The sequence below is a fragment of the Delphinapterus leucas genome, chromosome 1, assembly GCF_059928025.1.
Source record: "Delphinapterus leucas isolate spDelLeu-1000000601 "Yukka" chromosome 1, BTC_Dleu_Yukka2, whole genome shotgun sequence".
NCBI classification, from domain to species: Eukaryota; Metazoa; Chordata; class Mammalia; order Artiodactyla; family Monodontidae; genus Delphinapterus; species Delphinapterus leucas.
This window is the reverse complement of record NC_143129.1, coordinates 146,435,417-146,447,546: the sequence shown is the minus strand read 5'-3', so window position 1 is coordinate 146,447,546 and position 12,130 is coordinate 146,435,417. Positions and strand designations below refer to the sequence as shown.

At 37.9% G+C, this 12,130-nt stretch overlaps 1 protein-coding gene across 1 annotated transcript in view; it reads left to right on the top strand.

The window, feature by feature from the left end:
- ZYG11A (zyg-11 family member A, cell cycle regulator) overlaps positions 1-12,130 on the top strand; it is a 58,295-nt gene that overhangs the window by 20,779 nt on the left and 25,386 nt on the right. Inside the window, 1 exon segment of the mRNA XM_022575706.3 lies at positions 6,476-7,227. Within this exon segment, the coding sequence (XP_022431414.2) occupies positions 6,476-7,227 (752 nt within the window).

Sequence of the window (12,130 nt, the reverse complement as noted above, 5' to 3'; positions counted from 1 at the left end):
GGCGGCTTTTCAACCACTGCACCAGGGAAGCCCATCATATCCTCTTTTTTGTGGTACGCGGGCCTCTCACTGTTGTGGCCTCTCCCCTTGTGGAGTACAGGCTCCAGACGCGCAGGCTCAGCGGCCATGGCTCACGGGCCCAGCCGCTCCGCAGCATGTGGGATCTTCCTGGACCAGGGCACGAACCCGTGTCCCTTGCATCCGCAGGCGGACTCTCAACCACTGCACCACCAGGGAAGCCCATCATATCCTTTTAATGTCCATGAGATCTGTAGTGATGTCCTTTCTCTCATTTCTGATATTAGTAATTTGTCTCTTTATTTTAGTCTGGCTAGAGTCTTACTGATTTTACTGGTCTTGTCAAAGAACCAGCTTATGGTTTTATTGATTTTCCTTTATTGATCTGAGGTAACGTTGGTTTATAACATTATTAGTTTTACATGTACAGAATATATTTCTACTTCTGTATAGAAATACGGTGTACCCACCACCAAAAATTTAGTTTCCTCTGTCACCATACAGTTGATCCCCTTTACCTGTTTTGCCCTCCCCTCCACTTCTTCCTGTCTGATAAACACTACTCTGTTTTTTCTATCTACATGTTTCTGTTTGGTTTAGTTTTTCATATTTTGTTTGTTTATATTCCACATAAGAGTGAAATTATATAGTATTTGTCTTTCTCTGTCTGACTAATTTCACTGAGCATAATACCGTCAAGGTCTATCCATGTTGTCAGAAATGCTAAGATTTCATTTTTTTTAATGGCTGAGTAGTATTCCATTGTATATATTCTGCATCTTCTTTATCCATTCATCTGTGGATGGGCACTTAGATTGTTTCCATATCTTTGTTATTGTAAACAATGCTGCAATGACCATAGGGGTGCATGTATCTTTTTGAATTAATGTTTTTGTATTCTTTGGATAACTACCCAGAAGTGGGATAGCTAGATTATATGGCAGTTTTATTTGTAATTTTGTGGGACTCTCCATACTGTTTTCCATAGTGACTGCACCAATCTACATTCCCACTAACAGTATATGAGGGTTCCCACATCCTTGCCAGTACTTATTTCTTGCCATTTTGATAATAGGGTTTTTTTGGTACATCATTCATCCTCTTTATTTTTTTAATTTTCAAATTTGTATATAATTTTTAAAGGTTCCATTTACAGTTATTACAGAATATTGGCTATATTTACTGTGTTGTACAGTACATCTTTGTAGCCTTTCTTACACCAGTAGTTTGTACTTCCCAGTCCCCTACCTCTATTATTGCCCACATACACACACTGGTAATCACTAGTTTGTTCTCTATATCTGTGTGTCTTCTTCTTTTCTGTTATATTCACTAGTTTGTTGTATTTTTTTTAAGTTCCACATGTAAGTGATATCATACAGTATTTGTCTTTCTTTCTTTGTCTGACTTATTTCACTTAGCATCATGCTTTCTGAATCCATCCATGTTGCTGCAAATGGGCAAATTTTGTTCTCTTTTATGGCTGAGTGATATTCCATTTTATATAAATATAAATATATAAAATATATAAATTTAAAAATTATATATAAAAATGTAATATAAATGTAAATGTTATATACACACACACACACACACACACACACACATACACATACATATACACACCTTCTTTATCCATTCATCTTTATGTATGTTCCTGTTGCCATTTTCTTAATTATTTTGGGTTTGTTTTTGTAGGTCTTTTTCTCTTGTGTTTCCCGCCTAGAGAAGTTCATTTAACATTTGTTGTAAGGCTGGTATCCATTCATCTGTTGATGGACACTTTGGTTGCTTCCATGTCTTTTTTTTTTTTTTAATTTAATTTATTTATTTTTGGCTGTGTTGGGTGTTCGTTGTTGCGCGCAGGCTTTCTCTGGTTGCATAGAGCAGGAGCTACTCTTTGTTGCAGTGCATGGGCTTCCCATTGTGGTGGCTTCTCGTTGTGGAGCACAGGCTCTAGGCGCGTGGGCTTCAGTAGTTGTGGCTCGTGGTCTCTAGAGTGAAGACTCAGTCGTTGTGGTGCACGGGCTTAGTTGCTCCACAGCATGTGAGATCTTCCTGGACCAGGGCTCGAACCCATGTCCCCTGCATTGGCAGGCGGATTCTTCACCACTGCACCGCCAGGGAAGCCCTGCTTCTGTATCTTGGTAGTTGTAAATAGTGCTGCTATGAACATTGGGATGTATGTATCTTTTCAGATTAGTGTTTTCATTTTTTCTTCGGATATATACCCAGGAGTGGAATTGCTGGTCATATGGTAGTTCAGTTTTTTTGAGAAACCTCCATGATGTTTTCCACAGTAGCTGTACCAATTTACATTCCCACCCAACAGCATATGAGCGTTCCCTTTTCTTCACATTCTTGCCAACATTTGTTATTTGTGTTCTTTTTGATGATAGCCATTCTGACAGGTATGAGATGACATCTCATTGTGGTTTTCATTTGCATTTACCTGGTAATTAGGGATGTTGAGCATCTTTTCATATGCCTGTTGGGCATATGCATGTCTTTGGAGAAATGTCTTTTCAGGTCTTTGCCCATTTTTAAATCGAGTTGTTTGTTTTTTTGATATTGAGTTGTATGAGCTGTTTATATGTGCATTGTGGATGGATGTTTTATTGGTTGTAGATTGAAGGGGAGAGACCACGGTAGTGTTTCACTCTGCCATGTTGCTGATGTTACTCCCTCTGCTCTAATTCTTATTTCTTTTTTTCTGCTTACTTTGAATTTAATTTCCTCTTCTTTTTCTAGTTTCCTAAAATGGGAACTTAGATTATTGATTTTAGATCTTTCTTTTCTAATATATGCATTCAGGGCTATAACTTTCCCTCTAAGCACTGCCTTTGCTGCATCCCATAGATTTTGATAAGTTGTGTTTTCATTTTCATTTAATTCAAAATATTTTTCAGTTTCTCTTCACATTTTTTCTTTGACTCATGTTATTTAGAAGTGTGTTGTTTAATCTCCATGTATTTTGGGATTTTCCAGTTATTTTCTTTTTTTTTAAAGAAACTGGTCATTTGTTTTGTAAAGTGTCCTACAATCTGGACTTTACCATTGTTTGACTGCAATGATTTGACATGTTTCTCTGATCCTTGTAATTCCTATAAATTGGAAATTAGAGGTAGAGGCTTGATCAGATTCAGGTTTGATGTTTGGTAGTGCCCTGTCCTTCTTAAGGGTGTTAATAAAGTCTGATTGCCTGGTTGTTTTTCACTTTTGGTGGCCATAGATGATTGTTACCCTCCTAGATTTATTAAATCATCAGGGGTTCTTGTATGTATGACAATGTTTATTACTCTCAACTTCCCTGGCTTAGAGTACTTTGTTTTTTTGTTTTTTAATTTTATCCTTGGTTACTATTCCACAATTTTGTTTGTATGCCTCTGTTTCTCTGTATATACGTTAAATGTTTTATGTTCCTCAAGTTTCTGTCTTGGGTACCCTTCTCACTTTGTACACTACCTGGGTAATTTTGTTTGGTTTAGCTACCACTTCTACTTGAATTTCCCAGAGTTTCCAGTGCAGGTCTTTATTCTAAGCTCCAGAGCCACATATCCAGGATACCTCTTACATATCTTATAACTCTTCTCTGGGCTGCTGAATCATCATATTCTTTTGGTTTTCTTCTACCTCAGTGGCTGCTGCTTATCTGTCTGCTCATCTAGCTTCTCTTGAAGGGTAGTACAGAAAGGGTAAGAGTTCTGGCTTTGGTGCCAGACTGTTTGGGTTTGCCACCATTTCCATGGGCCAGTTACTTAAGTTCCTTATGCCTCATCTCATCTGTAAAGTATGACTAATAATAATACATACTTCATTGGGTTTTATGAGGATTCAGGGAGTTAGTATATCTAAAATGTTCAGAACATTCAAAAACGGTTAGTTATTATCATGGCTATTATTCCTCATTCTGCTATTTGATCTTAAATGTAGATGCTTTTTGGTACTTGGTCCTTGTTCCTTTTCTTCTTACATTCTCATGTCATCCATTCCCATGGTTTTAAATACTGTCTCTATGCTGATTAATTCCAAATGTTTATGCTTCAGTCTTTTAGATTTAAAATATGTAGAACTGAGAAGACCTTGGCTGATCTTATGGGAAGTCCTGAAGGTGGAATAACTACTCAGATCTGTGTTGCATTAGGGCGTGAGGGCTGGATCTTTATACCTCCCAACACAGTCTTGGGATATGGGTTTCCATGGGGAAGTGGTATGACCACGGGTGAAGCAGTTCTTTTCAGCTGATGCAGTCCCCATAGATGAGGGCTGTCAGTTGGTGGCATTCCCAGCAGCTCAAGCAGTAAGTCCTTTATCTCTAAATGTGATCTGGTGTCACATGACAGCATCTGCTACACTGCCATTTCCTCCCATCTCAAAATCTTCCTAGTTGTTCAGTGACTTAGGAGTCATTTTTCATTCTTCCTCCCTCTACCCTTGATTCTGTTGACACATTTTCTGTCTTCAAAATACACATCTAAAACGTTCTTTTCCTCCTAGCCCCTGTCATTGACACCTTTCTCTTACTTCTCCCCTGGTCTCCCAAATGGTTTCCTTACCTCCAATTCTGCTCCTCGCCAAGCTCTGCCACACGGCAGAGAGCAGTCCTCTTATACCTTAATCAGATCTGTCTACACCTCTGCCACTCTTTAAAGGCTTCTCCTTGTACTTAGGAGAAAATGCCAATTATTTACCCTGGCCTGTAAGGTCTGACTCTTGCCTCTGTCTCTAACCTGTCAGATGCTGGTATCCCCTTCACCAACTATGCTTCAGCCACACTGCTTTTCTCTCATTTCACAGAAAAAGCCAAGCTCTTTCCCATATCAGGTCTTTAGCTCCTCGTGTCTGGAATGACAGCTGCCTTTGCTTTTCATATCCTTTTGGCCTCAGCTTAAATGTTGCCTCCTCATACCTCACCGAGAGACAGAAGATTCTTGTCCTCCTCCTCCTTTTCCCCACCCCTATATTATATTCTTGTCTTGTTTGTTTCCTTTAGAACACTGACTACATTTTTAATGTTAGTAGTATTCTGCTTGTTTTATATTCTTTTGTATCTGTGTTCTCCTTCTAGGATGTAAATAAACCCCAAGATGGCAGGAGCCATGTCTGTCTCATTCACCATCCTCAGCATGTAGCATAGCACTTTGCATACCTTGAGCACTTGATATTTGTTGAATAAATGTAATAAATTCCTTCTCAAAGCCTTGAATATTGGGGTTTCCTTTTTCCTATCTTAGTAGCACAGCCCAACTCAAACTGGGAACTTGTGAACCATCTTATACACCTTTTTCCTCAGTTCTTTCCCCTAGTCCATTCAGCTACCATGTTCTGTCAGTTTAAACTTTCATTTCTCATCATTAAAATCATTAATAATCTCTTGCCCCATCTCACTCCCATCAAATACCATCCTAATTCTTGTTACATTATCACATAATTGGTCTTTCTAAAAAAATAATGATGACCATTCATTTTTTTTTTGCTTAAAAATTTTGAGTTGTTCATTATTGTTTATAGGGTAAATGTCTGAGTTACCTACTTTGTTTACAGGCCCCATCTGCGTTTTACCTCCCTCTCCATTTTCATTTCCAGCCATGCTTCCCCTTGTACGCTATGGGCCAGTAGCACTGATCTACTTAGGGTCATTCTGAAAAATCTGTTGTTCTGTTCCTCCATGTCTTTGGCATGTTCTTCCACCCTTCACCTTCACCCTGGGAAACTGATATTCCATCTTAAACACCTTCCCCGATGTTAACCTCATTTGTATTAATTCAGTTCCTGGTATGAATCACCATTCGATATAATACGTTATTATAATAATTTATTTGCCTGACATGCTTCCTAGACTGAATTCTTTATGGTCACAGGTGTCTAATTACCTTGTGAGCCTATTACTTAACATGGGATCTCACACATAGAAGATGCTTAGTAAATCGTTTCTAAATGAAATCTGGTATAACCCACTCATGTTACAGATGAGGAAAATGAGGCCTAGAGAGGTAAGTGACTTACCAAAGGCTGTGCACTAATTTGGTTAAAAGTAGTCATTAGTGCTGTTTTCATATTATATACCCTATACTTACCTACCTTTTTTATTTTGTTCTTTTTTTTTCTGTGAACAAGGTTGCTGTGGTTAAAACTGTGGGATGTGGAGTCAAACTGGTTTTGATTCTTGATTCTGCCACACATTTTGACCCTGAGCAAGTTACTTAACCTCTTTAAGCTCGAGTTTCCTCGGCTATAAGATGGTAATAATCATAGTTCTGTCATGGTGTTATTGTAAAGAGTAAATGAGATGATTTGAGTAAAGGGTTTAGAACAGTGCTTGGCACAGAGTAAGCAGTAAATGTAGGTCATTATTGTTGTTATTATTAGCATCTGTCAAAGTTCTTTGGCCATAACACCTCCTGGAAAAGGCATGAGATTTAGTTGTTATTACAAGCTGGTTCTGGTTCTCTTATAGGCAAGCTGACTGATAGAACGGCAAGCATTTTCCGAGGCAACCAAATGAAACTGAAGCTGGTCAGTATTCAAAAAGCTAAAATATCTACAGCTGCGTTCATACAAGCCTTCTGCCATCACAGACTCATTGAACTGGATGCTACTGCAGTACACACTGACCTCTCAATTCCAGACATCCTACATGGACTCTGCAGCAATAGCTGGATCCAGCAAAACCTCCGATGTCTCCTGTTGGACTCAGCAAGCATCCCTCGCAATTCAAGACTGTTGTTCTTTGGTCAGCTCACCGGTCTTCGCATCTTAAGTGTTTTCAGTGTTTGTTTTCATAGTGAAGACCTGGCTAATGTTTCTCAGTTACCCAGACTGGAAAGCTTGGATATCTCCAATACTCTGGTCACTAACATCTCTGCGCTCCTCACCTGTAAGGATCGACTCAGATCTCTCACAATGCACTATCTAAAATGCCTGACCATGACCAAACCACAGATTCTCGCAGTCATTAGAGAACTTAAATGTCTGCTTCACCTTGATATTTCTGATCACAGGCAACTCAAGTCAGATCTAGCTTTTCATTTGCTACAGCAGAAGGATATTCTGCCTAACATCGTGTCACTGGACATTTCTGGGGGCAGTTGCATCACTGATGAAGCTGTAGAACTGTTTATACAGCAGCGGCCTGCGATGCAATTTGTGGGACTGTTGGCTACGGATGCTGGTTATTCTGAATTCTTTGCTACGGCGCAAGACTTGAGGGTTTGTGCTTTACTGAAATAAGTTTGTTTCGTTTGTTCAAAACATTTTAAAGTTTTTGTTGTATATCAGAATCTGTACTAGGCATTAGGGTTACAAAGACAGATTAAAAAATTCTTAAGGAGCTTAATTAAGAATTATTGCGTAGCTACTGTGTGGTAGGTTGTGAAAATATAACCTTAAACAAGATACAGTCCTAGCCTCCACGTCTTCGAGTCTGGTTTGATAATGATAAGCAGAGCCATTTATACATTACCTCTTATGTGCCAGATGTCATGCACATTGTTTTTTATGGATGAGGAAATGGAAGCTCAGGGAAGTTAAGCTACTTATCCACAGTCATAGAAGTATTAAATGATAGAGCTGAGACTTGTATCCTGGTCTTTGTGACTCTAAAACTAGTGTTTTCACCTCTAGTAACAGCTAAATATAATGAATAAGGCAGGTGATCAATATGCCTAACACCATTTTTGGTGACGGTGTGACAAAAAGCAGTTTTTAAAAGAGTCTTAAGAAAAAAGCATTGAACACTGCTGGAATATGTTTATAGCCTCTCATGGTGCTGTTTTTAAAGCAGCATATATTTAAGTATTTATGTCCTAGAATATTTCTCTTTTAAAACAGTGGCTTTCTACCTCAGTTGTACATTACAAACACTTTGGAAGCTTTAAAATACACTGATGCTTGTGTCCCATTCCCCAGAGATTCTGATTTAATTGGTCTGGGACTTGTTCCGGGCATCAGGATTTTGAAAGCTTGCACGTAATTCTAGTGTGCAGCCAAGGTTCAGAACCAGCACTTTAAAAGAACCCCTTTAAAAAAATAATTATACCTTATGTAATTTTTCCTAGGGTGAGAGAGAAGTGATTTACAGTCATTAGTTGTTTTCACAATTTTATTCTTTTGATTTGAAAGTAGCAATTGTTGTATTTTAAAGTCCTTTTAATTTTCTGGCTTGTTAATGAAGGTGGAAGCCATCAGTTACATCATTAGGCTACAAATAGATAATTTGAACTTTCAAATTAAATGTGTATAGTAGAGATGTTTACCACGAATGAACACCTAGGCCAGTTTCAGATTAATGGCATTTAGTGTCACAATGATCAAAAGACCACAGTGATTAAAAAAAATAGATTTTAACACATCAACTCCTGATATATACAGTAATATTGGACAAGTGCTAGAATATTCTGTAGGCAGATTATGCATGTAGGTAAGATACTGTCAAAGTGGGTACACCAAGAGAAAATGAGAGAAGTTTTCTTTCAGTAAACTTTATCTGGTATACATGAAAGTTTAGTTTATTTTGAAAATTTTAAATTATGCCTTATATACAGTGTTGGATATTGTGGGGATGGAGAGGAGAGACCATAATCTTCCTAGTACTAAGAAACTCTAAAGATCTTAATCTAGACTTACATGGAGTGTAAGGTATGGTAAGTTTAAAAGGTGTGTTTCAGAAAATCTTATATTTAAGAGAAATATGTATTGCTCGAATCAGATGCAAAATATACTAAGTATTTTTGTTTGGGTTAATCAAAAGTTTGCTTAAATTAAAATGGATAAAATTAAGTGTTAGTGAAAACCTAACAGAACAAGTATGTGTTATTTCCTGCACCCAGTGTTAGAGTGGGCAACATGTACTTAATTGCTTTAAAATGGGTGGAAAGGGCACCCGCCATTAGTATTAAAAGCCATGTAACATTTTCATTTGCTAAGAAATCCTTGTTGATCCACTGGTGGGGCGTAGCAAGAATCCCTTTTGAGGATTGTTTTGTAATGACATCTATAGGAAGCCCTGGAGAGAGAGGGTGATGCAACAGCTATCTGGTCTTCCGCTTAGCCTTACTATGGCTTATCGTTTGTTTCTCTTTCAGCTCTTACATCTGGATGATCACAAAACTTTAAAAAATTTTAGAATATATCCAGCGTTTAGATTCTTAATAATGTGTAGGTCGTTGGGCAGTTGATCTATGTATAGTACTTGAAAAATTATTTTGAAATAATTTTTAACTTTGCAGGTCACTAACTTTAAACATTTTTCCAAATTTGTTTTTTCATATTTTATCTCTACATGCACGTGTACACACACGTGCACACACACACGCACAGAATTTTTTTCTTGAGGGTAGGTTGCATACATCATGCCCCTCTGCTCCTTAACATACTTCAGGTTGTATATCCTAGAGCAAGGATAGTCTCTTGGACTCTTCCGAGAGCAAGGATAGTCTCAAGGATGACCACAGTGCAGCTATCAAATTTCAGGAAATTTAGCATTGATGCAATACTTTTATATAATCTACTATATATATTATCCCAGTAATGCCCTTTATAAAATATTTTTCCTTTTAGTCCAGGATTATTTTTGCATTCATTTGTCATATTTCTTTATAATTTAAACTAGAAGAGTTCCTTAGTCCTTCCTGTCCTTTGTTACATTGATATTTTTGAAGAATACAGACCAGCGTTGTTTCGTTGGCTTTTTTGAAGAATACTCCTCATTTTGGGTTAGTCTGATGCTTCCTCATAATTATATTCAGGTTCTCCCATCTCTGCCCGGGATACCACATAAGGGATGTTGTGTGCTTCTCAAGTATATTACAACATGAAGCACACAGTGCCCCTCATTAGTGAAGTTACTTTTCATCACTTGGTCAAAGTATTGTTCAGGTACTAGGTAAAATGGCCAGGTGCAGATAAAATATTATCTATATACTGTTGTATTGTTTCTACACTACATAGGTAATACTATTCCTCTTGAAACTAATAAGCAATATATAAGGTATTAGAAGACTATGCCAATATCCTGGTCCTCATCAAACTTTCTGATCTAGATACAGCATCCATTGATGTTTCTTACCTGAACCAATCTTTACTGCAGTGGTTGCAAAGTGGTGATTTTCCAACTCCAGCTCTCCTTTCTACATTTAGCAAGTCTAACGTATCCTCAATGTGGACTCATTGATTCCTGATGTTTTCAATGATTTATAATTCATTACTCTTCTTAATTATTTTGATGCTCAATTTGTCACAGGTTGGCCAATGAGAGCTCCCATGTCAGTTTTTACATGCCCCCATTTTTGTTGTTATTATTTTGAGTACTTCTTTACTTTCTGGCAAACTAAGATGTTCTAGGCTTCTTACACTTCTCTGTTTTGGCCTTGGAATTAGACATTTCTCCCAGAAGCCCTGGTTCCTTTTAGGAGGAAACCAATATCTGAGTACTAGATGTGTTTTTAAGCCCTCTCAGCAAACAGAGCCAAGAAATAGATGAAGTAAGTCTAAAAGTGATACTTCCAAATGACCACCCTCACACTGTTCTTTGCCCTTCCACATTCTGTATTTGTATCTCTCTTTCCCACAGTGAGAACTTTGGCTCTCAAAAGCGTCAGCACGTTTGCTTAATCCTACAGCACATATAAAATAGTTGCAGAGTTGCTACACCTATACTACTTGTTTTTTTCTTTTACATTATTTATTTATTCGGTTGCGCCGGGTCTTAGTTGCAGCAGGAGGGCTCCTTAGTTGCGGGTCTCCGGCTCCTTAGTTGTGGCATGTGAACTCTTAGTTGCGGCATGCATGTGGGATCTAGTTCCCTGGCCAGGGATTGAACCTGGGCCCCCTGCATTGGAGCGCAGAGTCTTAAACACTGCGCCACCAGGGAAGTCCCACACCTATATTACTTTGAAACACAAACCTACTAAAAAAAGTTGAAGATATGTTTGCAGTTCTTTCTTTTACCTCTTGACTGAGAGTATAGTCAAAGTACTAAGCACATATATTTAGGTTTTAAAATTTCCTCTTCTTACACAATAGGTAGCATAGTATATGTACTCTACACTTTGCTTTTTTTACTAAGCAGTATGTCTTGGAAATCACCCTGTGTCAGTTCATGTTCCCATTTTTTGGGAGGGGATGGTAAAATACATATAACATAAAATTTATCATTTTAATCTTTTTTAAGTGTATAGTTCAGTGGTTTTACATACATTCATAATTTTGTTCAACCGTCACCATCATTCATCTTCATAGCTCTTTTCATCTTGTAAGGCTGAAATTCTATACCCATTAAACACTAACTCCCATTACCCCTTCTCCCTGGACCCTGACAACTCCCATTCTACTTTTGTCCCTATGAATTTGACTATTCTAACTACCTCATGTAAGTGGAATCATACAGTACTTGTCTTTTTGTGACTGGCTCATTTCACTTTGCATAGCATCCTCAGGGTTCATCCATGTTGTGGCATACTGCCTTTTTCAGGTTGAATAACATCCATTATGTGTTTACCGCATTTTGCTTGTCTGTTTATCATCAATGAACACTTGGGTTGCTTCCATGTTTTGGCTGTGTTGGTAATTGTGAATAATGTTGTTACGAGCATGGGTATACAAATATCTCTTCGAGACCCTGCCTTTTGTTTTTTTGCTGTGCCACACAGCTTGAGGGATCTCAGTTCCAGGGATTGAACCTGGGCCACAGCAGTGAAAGCCCGGAATCCTAACCACTAGGCCACCAGGGAACTCCCAAGACCCTGCTTTTAATTCTTTTGGTATATATCCTGAAGTGGAATTGCTAGATCTTATGGTAATTCTATTAATTTTTTGAGGAACTGCCATACTGTTTTCTACAGCAGCTGTACAATTTTACATTCCCACTAATAGTGCACAAATCTTCCATTTTCTTCACATACTTGCCAACATATATTATTTTCTGTTTTTTAATTTTTTATTTTTTAAAGGTTAGCAGAGACATTAAAAAATTTTTTAACATCTTTATTGGAGTATAATTGCTTTATAATGATGTGTTAGTTTCTGCTGTATAACAAAGTGAATCAGCTATGTGTATACATATATCCCCATATCCCCTCCCTCTTGTGTCTCCCTCCCACCCTCCCTATCCCAC